Genomic DNA, 25814 nt, shown 5'->3' on the forward strand with positions numbered 1-25814 from the left:
TTGGAGGCAAAATATGTGCGGATGTCAATGGGAACAAAGTCAAGTTTATTGTTCAGAATTCTGACCCAGGTTTTGCTTCCTGTTAATAAGAAGTTCAAAGCGGTAGATTATAAAGTCTTTACCTACCATATTACTCACTATTTTCACTGATGCTTTTGTCATTTAATAAAAAAATCTTTCATACCTTACCTAGAGTAATTGGAGACTGGAGATCCATAATGCTCCTGCTATTTCCATGTTTAAGTTGTCACCTAGGAATTTATATCTATACTTAGGATAATGAGATTTAGTGGGGTCATTTTCACTCAGTGAGAATTATATAAATTGTGATTACCCACTTATATTTTATGTGTCTTTTACCTTTTCTTTCATAGATAAATATTTTGTATATTACTACTCATATTCTCTTTATAAAATTCAGCATATTATATATTTAGACAATGGCAACAGCAAGAGATAATATCATTTTTTTGCTATCCTTCTGTTACTCATTGGAGTGCTGTTTGGGGTTGCTTGATCAAAAAGAGCTGAAAGCATAAGTTGCATTTTGAGTGCTGTATTTACTGTTTTCAAATGGTAAAAATGCTCTTGCTGTAATACAAGCAATGGCAGCAAGCACTGGCCATCACAAGAGGCAGTTAAAGCAATTGCATTATCAAAATTACATTTTAAAATTCAAAGAAACATAATAAGTTGCAGTATATGTGATCATTCCCTGAGTGTCTTTTTAAATATCCATTGCAATGCACATATGTTCAGCTTTTTTAATTTCTTTTTTTTCCTTCAAATGTAAAGAATTAGAACCTCTCTCTTCCCTCTCTTTTATAATATTCCTAAATAAACTCAGCAAGACACTGTTTTAGGCTGCTTCCTCAGTTTTATAAGTCTGATCCTAGTAAAGCAAGCAGATAAACCAACTGGGACTTTCATCAATTCCATTTTATGCATTTATCATTCTTGGTCTGGAATCTAATTTATAGATGAGCTGAGCTTTAGCACCATTTGTCCAGACACTGTGGCACATTGGAACACTAATTTTGACTGGGGCTACATAGACTCATACAGGAAAACATATTTGCTGACAGGAAAGATGAGTCCTGCAGTCTTCTCGGATCTACGCACTGTCATTACTAGAAACTTCAGTGTGGGTCAGCCTCCCAGTGAGCACGTAAGCTCCACTGGTGGGCAGCTTTAGGAATTTTAACATTCCTTTTTTATTTGTAACTTGAAACTTTATCCGCTCCTACATGTTCCCATCTAAAGGATCTGAGTTCGGCACACAAATGACACTGCGAATCCAGGACAGAGAGGAAAATTCTCTGCTTGCCCAATGCAAAGTAGGTGAGGGGCTGTATTGGCACCACTGCAGATACCAATTCCTTGTATGATTTTATTTAAAATCCTTTCTCAAAGCCGGTCTGGTAGCCAACGTCAGAAGAATATACTAGCATGGTGATGAGGAATACTGGTATAGCCCATCCTTGCCGTAGGGGTGGCTTCTGTATGGATGTCCCCAGTGGGTTTTTCCTCTGATTCATTGCACCGGGTAGGAAGATGTTAAATACTCAATGTGCTGACCAGTACCATAGTATCCTACCATACCGCCCAGCTGTGTCCTTGTGTACTGGCCCCTTCAGCCCTCCCAGTTCTACCAATGCCTGCTGGAGCGAAAGAAGGATTGCCCTTACCTTTGTGTTTTGTACTGTTGGTGATCTGTGGTGCTTTGAGCAAAGTACTTGCTGAATCTTTGCCATACAGTTTGTAGCAACAAAGAAGGAGAGAGTATTGTGCAAAAAAACATGCACTGACAAACATTCAAAGGATCCGAAACTCCTGCTTGCATTGTATTTTGACAATAGCCTTATTAAATGTGAATCATTCTGTGTATTATTCTTATTACTCATTCACCTCATATTACAGGTTTGGTCCAGGCACTGCTGAACTCTTTCCACTGACTTTACTGGCAGTGGGACCAGGTCTGCAACGCCACATTAAGGCCACTGCATGCCTTCATGGCCATTATGGCCATTCTTCCACATAACATAGAATAAAAATACTGAAAACTCATCTCTCAATATAAGTTAGTTTCTTTTTTACTTTCTTTAACTTGGGGTTTTTTTTTGTGTGTGTGGTTTTTTTTGTTTGGTTGGTTTTTTTTGTCCAAAGAAGATTGACTAATATTGCTAATAACAAGGACACGTATCCTCATAATGATCAACTTGTTTAAGTATTACAAAATATAAAAATAATCTAATGACTTTTGGAGAGGAAGTGTGTACTTTTGTTTTTTACCATGTCCTAATTTGACCTCTGGAGACAAAAACAAAAAAATTCTGGATTAACACACTCAAATTTTAAAAATGTTGCACTGGAAGAAATCTATTGAAAGTGTATATTTGGAAGTATTCAAATATAGTTGTTGTTAAGTGGAAATGGTGTAAGTCTCTTCACAATGAAAATACCACATTCAAGAATGAAGCCAAGTAAATGCAAACTCATGTATAGTTCAGTAACATCTCCATGAGACATCTCTGCGTGTAATATCCTGAATGTGTGTCTTTCTTTTCATAAAATATGGCCAAGGAATTGCGCCCATTAAATGCTAAATTTACTAGCTGGTGTTTTCTGAATCTGGCCCTTATTAAATGTCCAGACAAGCTTGTTGTAGTTTATTTTGTAGGACGTCTGGTTAGAGCATTAAATACAACAAGGAAAAATAAACTTTAAAAATGGTTCAACCCTTGCCCTACTGGGATTTTCTCTCATTGATTGCATGGAAGCAGAAACGGGTCACTCTTTCCAAACGAATTAATCCAAATTTAAAAATTGGATAAAATCATTTTTGCAAGAGTAAGCCTTACCAAGAAATGCTAACATTATTATTTTGATGGTTAATGTTTATGTGAAGTGGATCGGATTAACACAATGCCTCAAAAAATTTCTTACTTTCTTCAGAAGAGGGTACTTTCCTATAGCAGTTAACATTTACTTGTGAAAAGGATATTTAATAACTTTGCAGCATTACTCAGTGAAAGCTCTTGCTTCCATTTGTGGTGGTTTTTTTTGTATGTGATGACCAACCTTTATTTCCCCCAACTAGATATTCTAACTATAGTTCCTTTTCAAATATCATGTGAAAATTTTAGACTTTAAAAGACTAATTTTGTAGAGCATCACAGACTGTGCACGTGCCACTGGAGGGAAAAAAAAAAAGAAAAGAAAATCTGTTTCTTTAATTATTTTTCTCTTTTTCCCATGTTCTGATGCCCTCAGCAAATTCTTAACTTATCATCAGAGTCAGCAGTGTTAGCAAGTAACTTCTTTATTTCTTAAGCAGCCTTGAGTCTAACAGTAATTTCCACATTAATTTTAATTACTCACAGGTTTTTAACAATCTGAGATCACCGAAAGTCAGTATTTTTCCCTGCTACACACAGTAATAGTGATAATATCGTGATAGTTCTCAAGCTTTGCATTTCTCTGTATGATGATGATTGGATCGCCTTTGGTGCCCTGACATCTGAAATATGTCTGTAATACAAGCACCGTAGTGAAATTTTTTAGGAGACCTCAGAAATAGAGTTACTAAAAACTTCATGTGCAGTAGGACTCAGCATGCTGTGATGTTTTCAATAATGTGCTTCTGGTACATTGTGTGCTAAAATTCACGGCATCCCAAAGCAAAAGCCATCAGAGTGGTCGGATTGCCTGTTTTGTCACCCTCTCTCCTTCCCAATTTGGATTCTAGTCCTGAGGACTTATTTGGTTTTGGTTGTTTTGAAGCAGCGGGTTTTGTTAACTTATTGCTCCGTTCAGTCTTAATACACATCAGCTGTCAGCCACTATCCTGCCTGGCTTTTGCCATCTTCCTCTTCCTAATCTTCATGATGTTTTTAATGCTCTGCCTACAGTTGCAAACACTGTCACATCACGTTAAGTAAACTGGGTGAAATATAACCGTTCCATGGTTTTGATTAGTCAAAAAAAAACTAAAGGCTTCTTTCTATCAAGAAGTGGGCTTCTGAGCCACACTTCACTGAAAATGAAATGATTTCCCCTTAAATGGAAATGGAAAAAGAATGAAAATGTATGCAGTGATAATTGCTGTGGTGGTGTTTTTTTTTTTCTTCTCTACATGCTTGCCTCATACAACAGTGGGAGCAAAGTAGCGTCCTTGGCTGGTCACAGTGTGGCTCTTTTGATAGAGCTCAAAGCTGTTCCAGCTCAGGAGTTGTTTGAAGAAGGCAGGATGGGTATGCAAATGTATAGTAAAGTAGTTATTATGTATCGATATTGTCATAGTGCCTGAAGAGCCCAATATATTGTTCAGAGAGTCTGTGGGTGGATGCTGAAGTAATAGGAAATTAACAATGACTGTGGGTGGTAAAACACAAACCTAGAGGTACAAATTCCATGCAGTGGGAGATGTTCGTACTAGCAGGATGAACCAGTAACACAAGCCCTTACTAAATCATCTCCAGAATATGTCTGTAGAACAGCGATTCTTCACATTTTTAAATGAGAATGACATCTCACAGCTGTGAAAAACTGTGCAGATAATATTGCATTCAATTACTGTGTAGACGGTAGGTAGGCAAGTAGGTGGTGGTAGCGGTGTGATAGGTGAGATGAGCAGCAGTTATTGTACAGTAAGTAGTACTTTATGAAATTACAATTTTGTAGTTCTAACTACAAACATATTAATTAGGTGCTAAAATGAATTGGACACTGACTTACAAGTAGAGCCCTGCCTATAGACACTGACCTCCCAGTTGCACAGGAGCAAATATATGTGGTTCCAGGCATTTCAGGGATCTTCTTACAGACCACTGGTTGACTAACACTGCTCCAGGATACATTGGGTCTCATTCTATGGATGTCTGGAATTGACTTCTTACATCTATGTAAAATGAAACCTTTGTTTCTCAGGTGGCAGCATGCTGCGTTTTACACAGGTCCAAATGACTACATGAGATGCAAAGGGAGTTAGACATGCTGTACTTCATGCCAAAGCCTTTAGTGAGCTTGAGCGACTTTTTATACTAAAACCCTTTGAGGTGAAATGTAGCTTTGTACAAAGATTTCCAAACCCACTCAATACCTTAAAACTGGAAAGAGCAGATGCTGGGGAGATGCAAGCACAATCAGGTTTGATTTTCGCTGGAATGTCTCTTTTGTGTGACTGTTCTAGGTAAACTTTCATGGTCCTTCAGTGAATATCAGAGATCCAGGTTCGGTTCAAAGGAAGAAAAGTGCTTTCTACCACAGGATTCCTGCCCCCTCACCCACTACACAGTGCTATATTTTTTGCTAAAAAAGAAAGAAACATGCCAGCTGGATTTATTCCTGCGGTAGCAAGGTTTTCCTTGGAGGTTTCCCGTCTATATACTAACTAGGTTTGACTACGCTTGGCTTACGAGCTTTTGCAGACATCCTTGCCAAGGTGGAATGACTGTAGGCAAAATGAGTGCAGCAGGGAGACAGAGGCAAATAAGTAGGAGTGATCAAAGTCTAGAGATTTGCTGGCAGACACACCTCCTTCCTACGCTCTGCGTCCAGTGGGTCCAGTGCTTTCCCTTCTCCTGTGTATGAATCAACACATCGACACGCATAGTGCCAGAGCAGGGGGTGGGTAGGAGACAGCCTTAGCACTGTACGACAGCTGTTGTTTTGCCAGTATTTTCAGTAGGAAATTCAGGAGAAAACTCTCTTTCTGGACCACAGATCTCATTCAGGTTCACTAATGGCACTGGAAAAGAGAGAACTTAAAAGGGTTCCCTGTGTTTTTATTTTATTTTATTTTTTTTATTGCCTTTAATGCTATTAGGATAGAAGACGCTATGTAGATGTTATAAAAGGCTGGCTTTTAAGGTTTGGTGAAGTTGTCTGCTGCCAGTTCTAGTGAGACACTAGAGGTGGTAAAAAAGTAAATTTGCCAGCAAGAAACATTTATTACTCCATAGCAGAAACTGCTTCCTGTTGAAATGTCAGATTGGCAGAAGCTCTGAAGCTAATTCTCCTCGTTTTCTTCACCAGGCTTTTACAGGAAGGCACTGGTGAGAGCTGATAGATGGCAGGGTAATGTTGCTGTTCTTTTAGAGCTCTTTATTCTTGCTCTCCTCTCCCAAAGTAAGCAGCACGTACACACACTTTTAAGGCTTTTATTTTGTGGCAAAGACCCTAGAAAACAAAATTAACTCAAAACATACAAGGAGGCCTTTAGCCGGCACCATGTGTAACGTTATAGTGCCAGCTGCCGATTTGCAGGGTGGTTGGTGCCTGATTTATAGATTCACATATGGGCTTGAGTGGGTGGGTCACAGCTTTTTGGTGCCTTATTTTCCTTATTTTGTAACTCCAATTAATCATTTCACGGACTGTAGTCACTGTGTCCATCAGCAGGCTCCTGCCCTTGATGGGCTGCATGTTAGTAAATCCTCAAGTGCTGAGCTCCTCCACAGTGCTCGCTCTCCACCCTCTCCTCCTGGTTTCCTTGCTGTGCTAGAGGAGGAGACCCTCTGCCAACTCTTTGAGCTTTCCTTCAGCTGCTGCCTTCACAACAACTATAAACGTTACCAAGCTCTCCCGTTGTTTTTCTATTCCATCTGTATACTCTATACTTGCTTGGAAGTGAACCTTATGGAAATTTCAGGCTTGTGAAAGCCCTCGCAGATATTTCCATTCAAACTGCCATGGTAGCAATAACACAGCATGCTTGCAGCCTGCTGTCCACCTAGTGACCTTGAACTGCTTCACAATGGCTGTGGCCCGATGTGCTGAGTTACCAACTTCAGGAGCAGCGAGGATCTCCTGCTGGATTTGACAGGGGACAAATGGGGTTCAGAGGGCGATCTTTACAGGCATGCTGGTCCAAAAAAGGCACACGTGGGTGTTTGCACAAATGTGCTGTTTTGAGCCCAGTCAATAAAACATTAAAGGAAAGAAGGAGAGAGAGACTTGCTTCAACGAATGTCAGACACATGCAGCAATTCAGCTCTGTAATCTGTGCAGTCAGTGACAACACAAATCACCCATTGTCCTTCACTGTCCTAAATGCCACAATCAGCATTTGCAATCTAGTATTGTATCTCAGTGTCCTTCCAACGCTAATGCAAAACCACATCAGAGTCATATGCAAGGTGACCTGCAAAATGCATATGTTATGCTATTAGTATAACCAGTTGAATTTCTGTGATGCTTTGGGTTTGGGCTTTTTGGACTTGAAGAGACATTTGTAATAGAGAAACATAACCTAGCTGAAAATGGGTAAGAACACACATGGGTATGCATAAGTCCATTAAGTTTGCTGCACCTCTTGCACGTAATTCACACAGTTCAGAGTGCAAAGCGTGTGTGCTTGTGTGAAATAAGCAAAATCATGTTCAAATTTGTGGACTACGCAAATCCTATTACCCAGATTATTAATGTTATCTAGTTCATTCCTGTTTCTTGGTCCAGGATACTGCTTTAGCACAGTATGTTGAGGAAGAAATTGAAATAAGGGAAGATAAAAGGTGTTCTGTGGTTTCTTCTTAATTGGAGACTGGAGGCAAAGTGCCTCCAGATAATTTCTCAAAGAAAAGTCATTGTCTTCTCCCACTCTTGTCATTAATCTCTGAAATTATTGCACAATTTCTGTTTAATGTGTTAAGATTTCTTAATATGTTAAGACAATGTGAAAAGACAAATTTGGACAGGAGGGAGCATGTTTCTGTGAATGCATAATTTTAAAATCCTTGTCTGAAGTCTTCATTTGTCTTGCCAGATTTTTTGCTGTTAAAAACTTAATCAAACTCAGTATAATTAAAAATACGTATTTTTGTAAGGATGATTCATCACAAAATATAGAAACTATAAATATTGAGAGCGATGGTCGTTCAGGTTTTGTCAAAACGTAGATGATTTAATGCTTGTAGATGTCCTAACTAACAGTAAAATCAGGAATTCCCAACAGATAGCTCCCCATATATTTGCAGTTCCCTAATGCTTTATGTGTTCAAAAGGCCTTAATATATTCATGACAGAAAAACGTAAAGGTATTGTAGTGAAACATTCTTAAGTGTAATAGAACACCTGAAGGTACTGCAGTGTGTATGTTTTGCTGCATTGCATGAAGTCTGTTCTATTGCTTCCACACAGTTTGGGATCCCTTTCTCTGAATGTTTCCTGGTTCTATAATTTTAATTTGCATTAGTGTAGCCCCTTTTCAACACAGAGAGTCAACGGGCATCATTTTGAAGAAAGATGTGAGCCTGTGGAGCCCTCATGAAAGTTTTTTTGCTTGGTTTGGTTCATGAAGATTTAAAGGAAGGATAGAAACTAAATCAAAACACAACAAATCTATAAAAGTATTGCTTTAATTTGGAAATCACTCAAGCACTCTATGATATTTCCCAGGTATTTCTTTTATATTTACACCTACTCCAGATTATTTCCATTGGTTGATTGACATGCATAATGGAGTTTCCTACTTTACTACCAGAACTTTTGTCAGCTCTCTTGCTATGCTTTGTGAATTGGAGTCACCAGGTATAGCCACTAGAACTGATTTCTGTATAGATTTGACCCTCATGCTAGTGTGGAATAACTCACTTGGGTAGCCTCGTTGATAGACTCCAATTTCCCAGTAAGAGGGTCACTAGCTAGCTAGCTTTGATTTTCCATTCCAGTTGAGGTGTCAGAGCCGGAGCAGTCCCGTTTTTTGTCCGCTTATCATTCTGAAGTTTTGTAGTCCGTGCAGGTACACACGTTTGTGAGCACTGCATCAGAAACTCCAGCTATTTGAATGCAATGGTGGCATCATTTGTGAAAGCATATTTTTTTTCAGATCACTCCCTCTTTCCCCAAATGGTTCCACATCTAGCTCAGAAGGACATATTTATGAGAGTTGTTATTCTGACTCACTTAGCTGAACAGTATTACACAACTATTTTCTGTCAGTCATGGGATAATATTGCCAAAACCTCTCTGTATCTTTTCCTACACATTTGCTGCTTTTGATGGATAGTCTACTAATCAGCAAGGTGGGAAGTACTGAAGGGGCATCAAAATACAGCCCCTGCTGCTGCAGAGGGTTACTCAAGTGACACGCCATAATTTAGATGCTCAGTAATCAGCTCAGAGCATTGCGACAGTTTGAGCTGTTTTTGTTAATAGAGATGAAATTATGGGTGTAACTAGCTGGCAGTCTTCAAACAGACTTTTGCAAGCTGTTTACTCAGCTGTCTCAGGGCAACAACTTCATACGTGAAGTGAATTCTTCCAGTATCTCTGCTGTAGTATATTTAATTTATCCCATTTTGCCTCAGTGCAAGAGAAACACATTTTGAAAAAAGCAGAATTCATGTCAGATATTGCGCTGCAGATAGGCTGTGACATTAGCTGTGCGGATTGACGTTGTGGGTGAAGATTTTGTTGCTTCAAATTACATTCTTATTTATTTTCGAGTAAGGATCAAAAGGAGGAGGAGGAGGAAAAGATAGAAAAAAAATCACAGTACATCTAGTATATGAACAAAGATGAGTTTCAGATGTAAGTCAACATGAACAAGGCACAGCTTCTGCAATTTGTCTGTATCTAGTTCAAACTAGAATATGCCTAGTTTGAGTGAATATCATTTAATCCAAATGCATCAGTTTGTCAACAGTTTTAAAGTAAACCATTATTATTCCTTTGGTGGGCAAATCCTGTCAGATGTATGTTGCTTTTGATAATGTTACTTCTTAGTCACAAAACAACACATTTATCTCTACCTCAATGATTTTTAGCCAGAAGGAAATAACGGAAAAGATAGCTTTTGGAAAGCATGGAGTTTGAAGACAAATGAAATGATACCGGACTCTCCTTTAAGAATAAGGTTGTTAAACAAGAGAATGAAGTCATCTCTGAATCTTACTAAAATATTACAGAATGCTACTGTACAGGAACAGGAATGTACTGAACAGGAAAAAGAACGCTGATAAAATTAATGGCAAAGAATTAGGGAGAATTTTAAACAGCTTGCAGGTAGCTTTAGCCACCACTATTACATTTCCCCTCGACCTCAAATGTAACGTGAAATAAAATGATAATGCAGTTCTTCTAGCAGCTGTAACAGAGAAGGAAATGATTTTATGGTCTGATTCAGAGATGTGCAGGACACAACTGGCTGTAGTAGTCAATCACAGAGCATGAAGCCAGCCTGCTGCCCTGCAAAGCAGGAAGCATTGCTTTTGGCTAGAACTGTCTGTGCGTCTTGATGAACACGGTGGTCTGATCCATTTCTGGGGCAGGGAGAGAGGAGAAGAGAAGGAGCGAGAAGGAGAAGGCGAGGCAATTGCAAAGAGTGAGGTGAGGTGAGAGATCAATCGATCATTCCCATCAGCTGCACAGAAGACTAACTGCTTTACAATTCACTGGTGTATATAGTATGTCACATCCCTCAGCTCCTGAATAAGAAAGTGTAGCGCTACCACAGTTAGGGCTGAGAGAAGCTTTCTGTCTTTGCTTCATGATGGAGTACATTTGAGCACATAGAGTTATTTTTGATTAAAAAATAAAAAAATAAAAAAGTTTACTGGGTTGCTTTTAATATTGTTTTTTGAAAGTTGGTAATGTCTAGACTGATTTCTTGTATTGCAAAACATGACGAGTGTCCCTCACGCTGCGAAATGTTTCTTGTGATTCATAGGTCCTGGGCACTCGCTTTAAGAACTGGAGCACTTGAGCTATACATTTTCACTGTCATAAAAGTGATAAAATGTGTTAACCTAAACAAAACCGCCTCTGGCTGGCTTCTGAGAGCTCAAACCAGCTGCTCTGCTAACCAGCAGCACTGACATGGCTGGCAAATGGCGGGGGGCAGGTTCTCAGCTACCACGCATCAGCACAGCCCCTGCAGCACATCTCCCCAGCATCCCACAAGCAGAGGCAGGAGGGGAGGGGGCTGCCTGCTTTCTGCTGCCCTCCTGCCTGCAGAAATTCGTCTGCCAGCACCAACTCTAGAGAAGAAAACAAATTGGAAGCAAAAGATATGGGCTACTTTCATAGCTTTGCTTTTCTGGGTGAACAATTTATGAGCTGTGTTTTGACTGTTGAGCAGTTGTTTATAAACCAGGGAGAGAGGAGAGACAAGCAAAATGAAAAGAAAAAAGGAATCAAATAGCTAACCACTCAAATTCAGAATGCCTCTATATATGCCAGGTGATGACAGAGTTGCTTCAGACTTTCCCTTTGAAAGAGCGTAGCTTGCTGCACCGGCCAGCAAAGGAATGAATTTATTAGCTGATGAGAAGCACGAGTACCTCTTTAAGAAGAAATAAAGTGGGAATCAGGTGTAAAGATGTGAGAGATTTCTGCCTTAAAAATGAAGCTTCTGACCAAGTCCATCTTAGAGCTCTGGGGAAGTCACTGCTGAGCTAAAAGTGTAGCAGGCAAAAGAAATCTTTTATTGACCTGTAGGACAAGGTACATCCCTATGTACACCACATGTCCCTATCAGCATCCCTATGTACGCAATCTACTTATCTGAGATATTTATTTCAAATCAGTGAACATGAGATGTGAGAAGAATTACGTGCTTACTGATTTGTTAGATGAGTAGCTTCATTAAATTTTTGTTCGGTTGGCATTAGCTTCCAAAAGCCAACCACGTAGTTAAAGCTTATACATATGTATTCTACTGTCATAGAAGAGATGTTGCCTCTACTAATGCACAGGGAAGCAGATTGTTACTGCATCCTGAGCGCTCACAACACCATAGGCAAGAAAGAGTTAAAGTGAGCAGGACTATTCCCTGTTTGTAGGCGAGTCAGCTCTTGGATTGAGTTTCTGGCTCTGCCACTATGGGTTTATATAATATTGAGGCAATCTCAGAGTTTTAGTTCGCTAATCTATAAACTGGGTCTCATGCTACATTTAATGACACTGGGGGAGCTGCCCAGGGCCTTCATCTGTGTACCAGCACAAAATGCTGGGGCATGGACCCATGTAGAGAGACCAGTCAGCCTTCGTGGCTGGGTCCAGTGTTTACAAAACGCTTTGGGATTCCTGGAAAGCATGAAGTATTATTGTTTAATCACAGCAGATTGTGTCACCGATTTCCAGGCCTGTTGCCTCACAGACCTGGATTAACAAACCGAGTTCTCAGAATATAAAATATTTTAAGTGGCGTGAAATTGTGCCTACTATTAGGGAAGGCTGAGAAATGTTCTAACAGGGATTCAGGCTCTGTGACCACAGGGAGGTTTGTTTTTGCTTGTTACAGAACTGAGTGCTTGTAGCGGAAGATGGTGGCCACCACCTTCCTCACATATGTTAGTTCTTTGCTACATGGCTCTTTATTTTTCCTTGTTGGTTCCATGATTGACAGAGCTGTAGGATTGCCTGTGAATTTATCGAAAACCCAGACTGCTGCTTTACTGAACAAAATTAGCACAGGCCCAGAATTACACAGGACAGCTTTTTATTGAAGTTTAATAGTTTAATTTCATCTTATGCTGTCACACATAGCAGATTTTCTGCAACATGACAGTAAGCGCTTGTTTTTGTTCTTTTTCTGCTCTTGGCAAAGCAAGACCTGCACACTTATGGTTTTTTTTTTTTTTTTTTTGTGACGGTTGCTTATATTTATGATGGCAAGGAGTAAAACATATTGAAACAGTCGTGGTTACATTATTTATAGATGCTGAATGAATATTAAATTAGAAGCAAAGGGGAAACAGAATCACATTCGTTTTGTAACATTGTACAGTAAAGGCCAGGACCGTTCCTGCCAATGCATCTGCAAATGTTTTAGCTCGTAACTGAGACTCAGAGCAGCATTGCTAAACATGGGTGGATGGTATAGTACAGCTGAAGTGTCACCTATTGAATGAAGAACCCCACAGAGAATCTGGCTGGAGTAATTAATGAATCCATTTGGAAAAAGTCAGTGCCCTTCAATTAGCCTGAATGTAGTGAAGCAGATGGGATCCAATCCTCCAGGGAGAAAATTGAGAAAGATCCTAAGAAATACTGCATAGGACTGATTTATCTGGGTAATTATAAGCCTCATTTGCACAAAACTGTTCAATATGGCTGCAGTGAGAAAATTAAGAATTTATAAAATGTTGATATGTGGCCTAAACTATCAGTGGGAGTGGAGTCATCTGTCAGGCAGAATCTCAATTCAGAATGTCAAGCTAATCATCAGCGGGAGAGGCTGAAAGGCAAACTTGGCCAGGGGGCCAGGGGGTGGAGGGGATGCATTTTGAGGGAACCCTTTGTTAAAGGCTCCCATGAGCTCATCTCTGTTGAAACATTCACTGCCATGTTGGTTGGATGGGGTGTCCTGCCTTAAAACATCCTGTCGCATTTTAGGAAGAGAAAGAACATCTAAAGAAACTCAAAGAAAGCAAAAAGGAAAAAAAAAAACAAAGCCCAAATTTTCTTTAAATTCTGGTGTGACGACAGCAGTATTTGGCAGTGTGTGCATCGTGTCCTTATTCCAAGGAGACCCTCTAGCCTTCTGAGCAGTCTTGTGTTTATGCTGAGGCACTGCGGACTATTTGTATGAATGGGAAACTGCACACTGTCTTTTAAAGGATAAGTTGGAAGCCAGCATATCTATGTTGTAACTGTGTTTATGTGTGATAGGGAAGGAAGCCTGACATTTTATAGAAGCAGCAAGAGAAAAATAAATGCTATTTATGATAGCACTGAAATCATGCTGAAATTATTCTCTACAGTTTCTAGGACTGAGAGGGATTTTAGCTTGTTGGGAATCTGCACTCCACTGTCCTGTTTTTTTCATCACTTGGTGTTGTTGGAAACACTTCAGCTCAGGTATCTCCAAGCAGCTTTTTGTTCAACATCTGTATCTGGAGCCTCAGCAGCCTCAGCAGCATTTCTGTGCCAGTCCAAGGCCAGCTTTATTTATCTCCTCTGTATCCCTCTGTTGCTTTCCTATTGCATTCATTGATGAGCAAGATGTATGCTGTGGAATTCTGTGGCCAGAACAGCATGGTGATGAGCTCTGCCTGGAGCCATCAGGGTGACGTGCTGCCATACAGGCCTCCTTCTGGCCCACCAGCCCATAGCCTGAGACCAGCACAGTGCAATCTCTGATGGCATCTTCCAGGACTCTGCTGATAAATAAGCAGGCTAATTGAGTTAATAAAAAGATAGGTCTTTTCACTGCCAGCTGGAGTGCCACCAAAATGTGATAAATTATCTGATGCTGCTTTAAAATCAGAGATAAAAGTCAGCTATTTTTACCTCCCTTTTCCTAATCTTCACCCTATTTCCTCTCCCTCAGTCCCTCCAAGTCCCTGATTTTGTCAGCCTCCATCCTCCTCTCACCTGGTCTTTCATTCTTTGGCGGATCTCCAGGGAGAAGTAGCTGTGAGACAGGAGCTTATGTGGCCAGACAACTAGTGGGTTATTAAAGGCATATACTACCTTTAAAGGTGTATATATATATATATATATATATATATATATAAAGGTTATACTTCAGGCAGTGGTGGGATGCTGAAAATCCCAGTGCTCAGTGGACAGGAGAGATGGACACTGTGGAACACAGGGATGTGTTAGAGGAGCAGGGGTGAAGTGGTTTGCACACACAGGTATGCATCAGAGGGAGCAGGATGCCCCAGCTCCATCCTCCCACTGGCAGCCGCATGTCTGGGGGGGATGCCTGTGCCCCATCTGCCAGAACACAGCCATCTCTGGCCAACCCTGAGATGTGCACTCCTGCAGCTGAGACTGATGTAGCACACAGAGAGTAATGAGAGATGCAGTTATCTATGAGGAGACCAGTCCTAAACTGACTCGTTGGTGTGCCTGCCAAAAGGGGAAACTTAGTCATAACTTTTACCTGAATTTCACAAAGTGAGGTGGGTATGAGGCTTTTTTCATTTCAAATGAGAGGGAAATAATGGGGCATGTGGACTCAGTGATTTCTGTTCCATAAAGTTTGCAGTGAGAAAGCTGGAAAAGTCACCAGCCCCTGAGAGACTGAGAGCTGAGAGGTGCTGTGAAGTGCAGTCACTGAGGAGACTGAGACGCGAATGAGATCACAGCGCTATGATCTTGTTCGGAACATGACTTTTCTTTCTGGTGCATATGTCAAATGAATCAGACAATGGTGGTGTCAGGAAGATGGATAATGCTGCTGGCAAGGCTGGCAGAGGAGACAGGAAGATGTCTTAAGCACCAAAACAGGACGGTATTTATGCCTTTCTCCTGTGCTCATTACAAATACACAAGAAATATTTAAAAAGGAAGGTAGAGCAGTAGCAGGAGCTGTTGGACACACTTCTTTAAATACTCGATTGTCCTGAGGAGGACAGTGAGAAAGGACAGGAGTGCAGCCCTGTAAGCCCACATTACCTGTCCCTCTGCTTCTGGCAGGCGACTTGTGCATGGAAAGGTGTGCATGTCTGTGGGAGACACTTGCTGAGTGTCCTTGCCAAAATCCATATTGTCACAATCAAGTGAGGCAGGATGCTCTCCGTACCTGTCAATGCTGGAAAGGAAATCCTGCTCCTGTTCAGCCACTACAGCTGTGAGTCTAGCCAGGTCTCTGAGCCATGGAAATTTGTTCTGTGTCCTGTGGTGCGTGTAGGACAGCCCAGACCAGCAACCAGCTGTCCAGAAATGGCTGAATGAGTCAATGGCTTACCAAGCAGACAGCATCTTTCCCTTCCCCAGGGAAGGCTGTTTTTCTGTTTGCTCTGACACATTGCTCTGTAAAGTAGTAGTGCCAAAGAGTAATTCTACAGAACAGAAGAGAGTGAGAGGCTGAAATACTGTGTTTTAATAAGTCATTGCTTGTCAGCCGAGCCACAGTAAGAGTGCTGGGATATATTCCTAGCCTCTTCAAACACAAAGAGAACCTATTAGCATAAACCATGCCATGCTCTTTTTTTTTTTTCCCAAAAAGAAGAATATTTCTGAGAGGTTTTTTGTTTTTTTGTTTTTTAGTTATTATTATTATTTCTCATTTTACACAGTAGCTGTGCTGAAGTGTTAAAAATCCTCAAAGAACTGATGGAAAGGCTAGATGATACAGAGTTGAAATGTTCCTTGAGTAGTTGAGTAGAGAATCTCTTCTTTTTGGAGCCTCAGGTAGCCTTGAAACTCAATGTCTCTGACTCAGATGCCACTGGTTAAAAACAGCTGATCCATGCCTGATGGTGAAAAATAAGGCAGCAACTCGAGCTGCACGTGAACAAAGAGAGATGGCCTTATGGATGGAGAACATGGTGAAGGGCAGCAGTCTAGTGGTTGAGGTCAGGAGAACTTTCCACTGGGAAAGGTGGGAAAGCATGAGAGACCTTGCATGAGGTTGTGAAAGAACAGTACATATCAACACTGATACACGTTCAGTGCTAAATAGGCATTATATTCTTGCAGATAGCTGTTGTCATAGATTACAATTCCTCTCCTCTCCTCTCCTCTCCTCTCCTCTCCTCTCCTCTCCTCTCCTCTCCTCTCCTCTCCTCTCCTCTCCTCTCCTCTCCTCTCCTCGTCTGTCCTTTTCATCAAATGCTGGAACTCAGCTTTAGAAAAGTGTGAAATAACCTTTAAGCATATTCTCATTTTATATGTCACTATCCTGTACCTTAAGTTCTAGTCTTTTCTTTAGAAAAAAAAAAAAAAAAAAAAAAAAAGATCCAGGAATGCTTGAAAAATGTTTCGGGAATTACTTAATTTTAGAAATAAAGGGGAAAAATAACTTCATCTGAAACTAAGTGGCAATGAAACAAAGTCTAATTACCTGCATTCAATTCTCCAATCAGGCCAATAGGCTAATGAACATCAATAGTCCTTCACAAAGTGCCCTGGGATCCCAAATGACTGTAAGTGGTCAGGCCTTTGGTTTTGCATTTCAGAGTCTGGTTGGTATAATCTTGAAGCAAAATCTGCAGATCAGATCATAGCCTATACTCAGTCTCTGGATTACTGTGTGTGTGTATGTGTACGCCCTTGAGCACTGCACATCTGGGATGAAATCAAAGCACTTTTAACTGCACATGTATCCCATTTCTGGCTTGCTAGTAGTCCTTTAAATGTGCTGGGTTTAATCCAGGAAAAACGAGTATTCAAAATCACACTAGTGAAGGGGAAAAGGGAAAAAAAAAACACAAAAAAACAACCCAAGTTTTATATACTTGGATGGCATTTTTCTTTGAATATGAATGACTTAATCATAATCACTCTTAGTGAGAGGTGGGTGATGAAAGTTCAGAAATCTTCAGACAGAGAAAGACTTTGAACCTGCCTTTCTCATGTCGTTGGTGTGTATATTATGCCTGTAAGAGGGAAAAAGCAAGCCAGCAGCTTGCATCCTCTGCAAGAAACCAAAATAACTCTTTCAGGGGTCTTGAGATTTCAGAGCAGTATTCTGCTGAGAGGAATTTGTACAGCACTAATCCACTCTGATCTTTGAGTGCGGATTAAAATGCCCAAACCTACAGAGTTTTTCTCAATGTTAAAAAGCACTCTGATTTGAGGCTTTGCTCTGTATCTGGCTTGTATAGTCAAATCCTAAATTTCCTCTGAATTCAATTCCCACTTTTCTCCTTTAATACATTTGTAAGTGTTCATTCTGTGTTCAAGCAAGATATATATAGCAGCATCAGCACTGTGCATGCACTTCCGGCTTTTATTGTTTGGAAGATAGGAACATGATTTTAGAAACCTGGATACAGACTTTGCTTGCAGGAGCAAGGAAGTAATGAGGAATATTCCACATCCAGTGCATAGAAAGGTTTGTTGTTTTCAGCTCTAGAATATGCTGTAATACGGGCATTACAGAAGACATCTGGACATTGCAGGTTCAGGTTCTGTTGACCCCTAGTTTGCCCCTTCTTTGCAGAGTGTAACACTAGACAATTTTTTTGCCACCTCCTTTTCTATGTTTTTCGCAGGTGATAACTTGGCAGGCATGGGAATATAATATTGATAAATCTAGCAGAGTAACTAAGCAAAAGACTATCCATTTGGAGAATGAGGGTGGAGATGAGATATGTGCTTGCCTACTGACAGCAGGGACAGGCAATTAATCCCCACAGTGTCAGGCATTTTGCAGTCAGAAACCTGCCTCTCCAGGGGTAGGTAGCAGCTAAGTAGCAGTTTCACTTCTGGACTCTGGCACACAGAGGGGAAATGAGACAGAAACTGGTTGTATTTTTTGGATCCTTTCATTGGTATTGTATGTTGAAATTATATGACACCATTTGCCAGTAATAAATCATTTTGCTGTCTGTTATGTGATTACATAATTAAATATCCCTTGTCGTGGATACAAATGCAGGGGTTGACTTAGACTTTGTGGGAATTAGGGGTTTGATTTTTTGAACTTTACATTTCCTGACTCCTGTGCAAATCAAGCCCAGTTGTTTAACACTACACTGAGAAATGATTCATGCAATAAGTCGTATACAGTGAGAAGTGCAAACTGTATTTTCAGTGTATTTTCTGTCTTGCTCATAATTTATTTGTTCAGTAAAATACATGCAGAATAGGCATGGAGAATTTAGCATTTCTCTACTGCTCATCCTTATAAAGGTGGTGCATTGCACAGGGATAATGATGCTTATCTCCTTGGTGAGTTGCTTTGAGATGAAGAGGGAAACTTCTAGGTAGAGATGGGCTGTGATCTCTTGTGTTTTCTGTTGTTCCTGAGCCGTTTCCATTCTCAATGAAATGCCATCACCAGAAGATGTTGGCTCTTGCCAAGTACCCCTGGGCCACTCTAGTTGCAACCTGTATTGTATTATTTAAAACTGGCTCTAGTCTGGAGTGGTGTCACTTGTCTTGATGTCATTGGAAAGCCAGACTCCTCCAAGTGCAGCAGCTCTTACAGCTGACCCGTCCTCGAGCAGCATGATGTCTATTAGTTTTATTGTTGGTTTGATTGTTTGCAGTTGGTTCTCACTGCTGCTTTCTGCTGAGGTTTAATTCTGTTTGTGTTTGGAAGGACAAGGGAGCAAATTTGTTGTTTTTGTTAGAAACTAAGCTGTTCTGAAGTCTTGATGATGATCCATTGTTAGTGGTGTTACAAAACCTAAGTGGGCAAGAAAGTACGAAGGAAAGGAAAAGTACAATTCAGATTTGCCAAGCAACGTGAAAATAATTAGAAGATTAGCAGTTTGGCACTGTTTACCAGTAAGCTGTGAATTAAATGCATCCCCCTTTTCTCTTTTCATTAGTGCAACGTGTCACTTCAGTTCTGGATTTCATGTCCTTCTCACACCTCTCACTCCTCCTTCTGTCAAAATGCAGGACTTTATTTTATTGCAGGAGAAATGAAGGAGCAAGCAGTTAATATGGCTTTGGAGACTTTCTAATCACCAGTATCTGAAATGCGGTCATAAGTATCCGCAATTCACTTACTGGGTGGAGATGAATCGCCTCCAATTTGCTTTTACGAACGCGAGTGGAACATTTGGGAACAGTGGTTTCTGTTGTTGACACTGTGAAGTGCTTGTAGGCAGCCAGCTATAAAAGACCAGAGTGACATTTACACGTAAGTTCTCTCATCACCGTCATTGAAGAAAGGATTAAATTCAGTGTGATGCCATGGCATATGCTGAGTGATGTTCTGTTCTTGGCTCTAGCTTCCACCAGCTCAACTCCATGTATTCATCTTGGGTTTGAGAACTGGTGTAAAAAGAAAACTTGATCGTCACAGATGAGAAAGCAATACTGTTGTCACTGAAATCTATGGGATTCTTGCCATAAAGTTTGGCTAATCAAGATTTTCACCTTGAGGTTACTATCTAATCGCAGGAGCGTAGAGCTGTTTATGTCTGTATTGTTCTGATTTCCCACCTCTCTCCAGCCTCTTCCCTGCAGGGAACTTATTGCATCCCTGTATAACAGGCACTAGAATCACTGCCACTAACCAGTGCAAGAAATATCTTTGAGATTATATTCCATCTGACTTCAGGGACCTGATAAAATCTCCTGATACAAATATACCAGACAATGAGCTGATAGTACAGCTGTTCTTGTCTCTAATTCAGCAGAATTTGGGCATGGGGGCTAGAAGAGGAAAAGAGGCTTTTCTGAGTGCAAAGATGCATACTTGTTCAGAGCAATTCAATCCTATTCAAAACCAGATCTCATGCCTGTCCCAATATAAAATTCATCTGGATGATATAATAGTTTGTTGCCTGATGCAGTCATAGAGCACTCAAGTAATAATCTGTAAAACTGGGAGAGATTTTTTTTTGTTTCACCACAAAAAAATAAATGGGAGGAAGTTTTAGTTTATTTTCATGTATATATTATGGCATATACTGTAATATTTATAGTCTGTTGTACTCTAAATACAACTTGTTAAAATGTTATAAATATTTGTATAAATATGAAACTCCCAGAGTGATTTGAGTTGTGAGAAAAGCAACCTCCAAAATAACAGTTCTAATTATCTTTTTTTTTTTTTTCCTTTGAACAAATTGAAATAATCCTGGTAATTTTTGCTAGCAATTTTGGAGAAAGAAAAGTGGGGCTAAAACTAAGACAACCCTGAAATCCATGTCATGATTAAGAAGTATTAGAAAAACAGCAAGATCTTGAGCTGAGGAGTGTTTGGAAAGCTGATATTCTTTTTCATTCACGATCTGAAATTCCTGAAGCCTGTTTTTGGCAGACCACAAATATATTGTGGTTAATGTTGATACAGAGAAAGACACCAAGTAATTCATTGCGCCATAATGTCAGGTTTTAGGATCAGAACAAGCTGTTTCCAGAAAACAGTATTTCCAGTTCAGTGATAGCTTATTTGAGGTGTTAGCTTTATATGATATACAGTGGGATGGCTTTAAACTAAATGTGTCAGTTAAATGTGTAACCACGAGCAATAGCACAGGGAACACTATACTCGTATCTGTGGGGCAATATTTTCCATTGTTTCCATTTCCTTCTAAACATCAAATGTGAGAGTGCATGTTCTTCTGGCTTCCTGTAGGATCAAAAGGGAATTTGCTTTATTTACTCGATCAGAGGCGAAGCAGACTGTGCTCTGTGAAACAGTGTTTCATTCATCTGTCCCAAAGGCAATCATGAATGGAAATGACAGTGATCAGGTGGAAATCTGCTTGTAACTGATGTCGGTTGACGTGTCAGTTTGATCAAATAATAATAACAATAAATCATCTAGGGCCTAAGATTGATGAGTATCTGCATTTCTTGTTGGCTTGAGTGGGAACTCCAGGCTGGTGGGGATTTTTTTAAGACTGCACTTTAAAAAGGTGTGAAGAGGACTGGGTCCTAAGGAACACTGTCACTGAGGTTGGCAGAAGTTTTGCTTTTTGGTGACAGCAGATCTGAGTGATGAGGCCCATCCATCTGGCCCCATGTGCTGCTGAGTGTCCCCAGGCCCCAGTGCGGTCAGTGACACACTTCCCAAAAACCTGAACATCCACAGGATTTGGTCCTGAGTTATAATTTCATTCTAGATTTATTTGACACTAAAACAAAACAGCTGTTTGCAATTAGCACACATAAAAAGAACAATAACAAAAATGCAGCCTTCCCTTCCAGCTCTACATATACCCAGTGCAAAGATCTTGCAAAGTTCTGGTAATTTTTTTCCCCCTGTGCTCCAACTGAAACATCAAAATCAATTGATCTCACTGAAGACTGAATGAAAAAAAAAAATTATGGTTCCCCAAATGTTTCTGATTGGCAGCAGCAACTCGGTAATGAAAGATAAATGTGTGCATGCTGGGCTGTCTCTGCTGCAGATCTGATCTAAGCACAAAGCTGCAGGGACACGAGGGCCAGGCAATGGCTGCTGCTGTGCTGGGACAGGGTGAGGTAGATAGCTGGTTTCTGACCAGGACTCTGATCCAGGGCAGCTGGCCCACCCTCCCATTGGGAACAGTGAACAAGGAGCTTGTAAAATACACAGACCAAATGGAAATGACCCCCATTGACTGAAACCAGCTGCACATCAGACCTCTCACAGTCTCTCTTGATTTGCTATCTTAAATAAATGGATGTGGTAGAAGAGGCTGTGGAAAGAAAACAAAATAATTTATCCTCCTTGAAGTTGCGCCACACTAGTAAGCCACAGTTTTTACAGCTGAAAAAAAACCGATTCTTCACATATTGAGTTTTGAGTTTTTTCTTTTTTCTTTTTTTTTTGCTTTAAAAGTCTGCAGTTTAGAATGCACCAGGCTGCAGGTCAGTTTCAGAGCTTTTTGACAAATATAGCATTGGCAGCTTTTGTTAGGTGTTCATCCTTTGAAAAATGCTGGCTAACACGAGTCTGGTTTTGCACTGCAATTCAGAAAAGAGTTACAATAGCTTTCACTGATGCTTTGGCTTAAGAGCTGAATGCTGCTTCACAATAAAGGTCTTGATCAGTTCTGAAGAAGAATGATGTGCAGAGTGACTTAGCTGGTTCATTTGTTGTTTGGCATATTTTTCTGAATACATTCCTGAGTAACACCTGATATCTGGAGCACTGTGAAGAGCTGTTTAGAATAACCAGTGTAGCACCTGAACTCAGAAGTATGAAGGATGAGTGCTATGCAAGTCTTCCTTTATATCTAGGACAGGTTACTGCTGTGGGTGTTAGACTGAGCTCAGTTTGGACATACAGAATAAGTGCTCAGCAGTAGGGTAAGAGATACTTAACTTTGCTGTCATAATTGCATCAATTTGAGAAGATTGTCAGGTGCCATAGTATAGCAATAATTTGATAGGCTTTCAATGAAGAAACTTATTAAAGTCAGCAATCTAGTTTTCCTTAATACAACTGAGATGTAAATATCTCTTACAAAGTACCTGAAAGTTTTCTTTTTTAAAAAAACTCTTATTCAGCCAGTTGATCGTTAGTGAAACAACATACTGAATTTGAATCAATAAATCTATTAAAATACCTCAGTAGAATGACCTTCGGCAAAAACATTTGGCATACAAAAATTATGGGAAAATATTTTGAATTGATAGTGTTACTTTTTTTTTTTTCCTCCTAAAATTTTTCCTTTTTTTTTTTTTTTTTTTTTTTTTTTTCCCTTTCCCTAATATTTTACCTTTTGTTTTGTTTTGGTTAAGAATATGTTTGCGTTTGATGCAATGTTTGTGCAAATAGAAAAGGGTATACAAGTATACAAACACGGTAACAGTAGTATACAGGTACAGAAAACAGTAGCAACTTTGAACATAGGATCCTTTACCCATTACCTTGCAATAGAGTTGCACAGACAGATGTTATTTCAATATATATTGCAATTCTTATATACAGATCCTGTGTTTCCTGACAATTTGGTTTTGCTTTAAAGACAAAACCAAAATGCAGTTCAGTGCTGGAACAGGCTGCCCAGAGAGTTTGTGGATGTCCCATCCCTGGAGGTGTTCAAGGCCACATTGGATGGGGCCCTGGGCAGCCTGGTCTAGTATTACATATAGAGGTTGATGGCCCTGCCTTCAGTAGGGGAGCTTGGTGATCCTTGCTATCGCTTCCAACCCAAGCCATTCTGTGATTCTGTGATCCTATGGTATTGTGATTACTCTTCCACTTGACAAGAGTTATCCACATTGGCTGTAGGATCTTCTGACTGTTATCTGTGCCCTACAGTGGTTGCCACAGGGAAATGCACACCTCTGTTCCTTCTACCACTACCATTTCTTGCAGCTTTCCTGTATTTCTGGTATAATTCGCAGCTTTGGGGTGACCCTGCAACTGTGCTGAATGGGAACATTTTTTTCTCTGTATTTCAGTTATTTGTCATCTTGGTACACAAGTACCGTACCTCATAGTTCAAAATCTAGCAGCCCTTCCCATTACTCTTTGGTGGTTTCTGATAGAATCTTATTGATATTAAGGAGAGCATTCTCCTGGTCAGAGCTCCAGGACCAACAAAACATGAGGAGAAGAGTTTAGTGCATGATAACGTAGCATATATTTGAACTTTCTGTAAAGAAAAAGGACCAGATTGAGACCACCCTTGCAATTTTCTTGTCTTTCTAATGAAAAAAATAGAAACACAGGTTGAGTGCTCTTACAATTGTAGAATACTTTAAACTTGAACTTTAAAAATACATGTCAATGTGGTGTATTTATCAGTGGTCTTTTAAATAAAATCTATAGTACAAAGGAGAAGAAAACTAAATATCAGACTTTTTTTTCACCTTTATTTTAATCAGACCTTTCTTTTTAAAACTGAAAGAATAACAACTTGATGAAACTAAGGGTACTGAGCTGGTCAAACAGAAAAGAAGGAAAGCAAGTTATTTCTCCTCAGCAGCACAGTAGGAAATGTGCAACTGTTGAGTTTCAATTCATATGTTTACATCTCTACATACTTACAGTGGAAAATTAGATTAGAGCCCAAGGATATATTCTTTCTCAAACTGAAATAAGATGTGTTTTATCAAGGGAACAACAAGAAAAAAAAAATCTCAAAGCACAAGGCACTGGTTCTACATCAGAAATGTTATTCTGAATGCTCTGAACTCCACATATAAATTTTCTTCTTTGCTTTGTTCCAGAGATTGAAGGCAGCACTGACTCATCACCCTGCCGCCATGTCGAACGGGAATATGAACACCATGGGCCACATGATGGAAATGATGAGCTCGCGGCAGGACCAGACGCCACACCATCATATGCACTCACATCCTCATCAACACCAGACACTGCCACCTCACCACTCCTACCCCCACCAGCACCAGCACCCAGCGCACCATCCTCATCCTCAGCCTCATCACCAGCAGAATCACCCCCACCACCACTCCCACTCGCACCTTCATGCACACCCAGCACATCACCAGACCTCGCCGCACCCACCGCTGCATTCGGGCGGACAAGCACAGGTAGACCCTGATGCCATGCTGCATCTCTGAGTTTTGCTGTTATGTGGAGTAAAAGTCTCATGCCTGTGTTGCATCTCACCCTCCAGCTACTTAAAAATGCTGGCTACTGGTGGCAGGGAAGCATAGACTTTAAGGAGAAAATTGTATGAATCAACAACTTGTTTTTCTGCTTCATATTCTTGGCACTTGTAATGTCTTACTTAATAAGGAACTCCAAGTTTTTTCTCTACTCTGATCTCTGCACATTGCCACATTATTCTTTTATGGACAAGGTATATTATGAATCTATGTTCTACACTGTACATTGTGCTTGACCCTAAACTTTTCAGGCCAAGATTTAAAGAGTTGCATGCGTTCTGTGTATAGAAATAGATAGCACAATCTTTAGTGAACTAAAATGGCCACACATACGCATACTCAAAGTAAGGAATTTATGTATGTGTGTGTATGCACAATACGTAAAGAAACAACCTCACTGAACTCAATGGTGTATTTATTTCTTGTCTATATTGCAGATTGTAGAGATAGATAGTTTTAAGGTACACTGGCTTAGAGGAAGAGATAAAGGATTTCAGACCTTGTGAAGGGGATTGCAGCTCCTAGGTGTGGTGTATGATTAGGTAACAGTAATAGGCGATAGTGGGCCTACAGTCATGTCAGGAGAAAGAGACAATGAAGCCAGTTCAAGGAGAGAGATTTAAACTAGGAAAGGAGTTCTAAACTGGATTCAGATGATGTTAAAGGTGTGCAGGTGGGTAGTACATACAATGAGGACAATGAGCCAGACGTAAGAATTTAAATCTGTGAAGTATTGCATTGCTTGCAAATACCTTTCAGACAAGCTCTTAGAAAACATTAAAGAAAATGAGAAGATTTGGCTGACATCCCAGCGTCCCACAACATTAACTATTTACTAACATCTAGCTTTATTATTGCAGAGACTGCAAGCACATGGCATTTCCCCAAAGCATTTGCTAATGTAAAATGAATTGTCAGCTTTAGAGAAACAGTCTAAA

At 40.1% G+C, this 25814-nt stretch overlaps 1 protein-coding gene across 3 annotated transcripts in view; it reads left to right on the top strand.

Moving 5' to 3' along the window:
* CREB5 (cAMP responsive element binding protein 5) overlaps window positions 1-25814 on the top strand; it is a 217246-nt gene that overhangs the window by 179509 nt on the left and 11923 nt on the right. For all 3 annotated transcript variants that reach the window (XR_007378239.1, XM_048951683.1, XM_048951684.1), the window contains one exon: window positions 24475-24798. Coding sequence is in view for 2 of the 3 variants with exons in the window: in XM_048951683.1 (XP_048807640.1) it covers window positions 24475-24798 (324 nt within the window). In the remaining variant the exon portion in view is untranslated. The remainder of the gene's footprint in view (window positions 1-24474; window positions 24799-25814) is intronic.

Source organism: Lagopus muta, chromosome 7, assembly GCF_023343835.1.
Source record: "Lagopus muta isolate bLagMut1 chromosome 7, bLagMut1 primary, whole genome shotgun sequence".
Lineage (NCBI taxonomy): Eukaryota > Metazoa > Chordata > Aves > Galliformes > Phasianidae > Lagopus > Lagopus muta.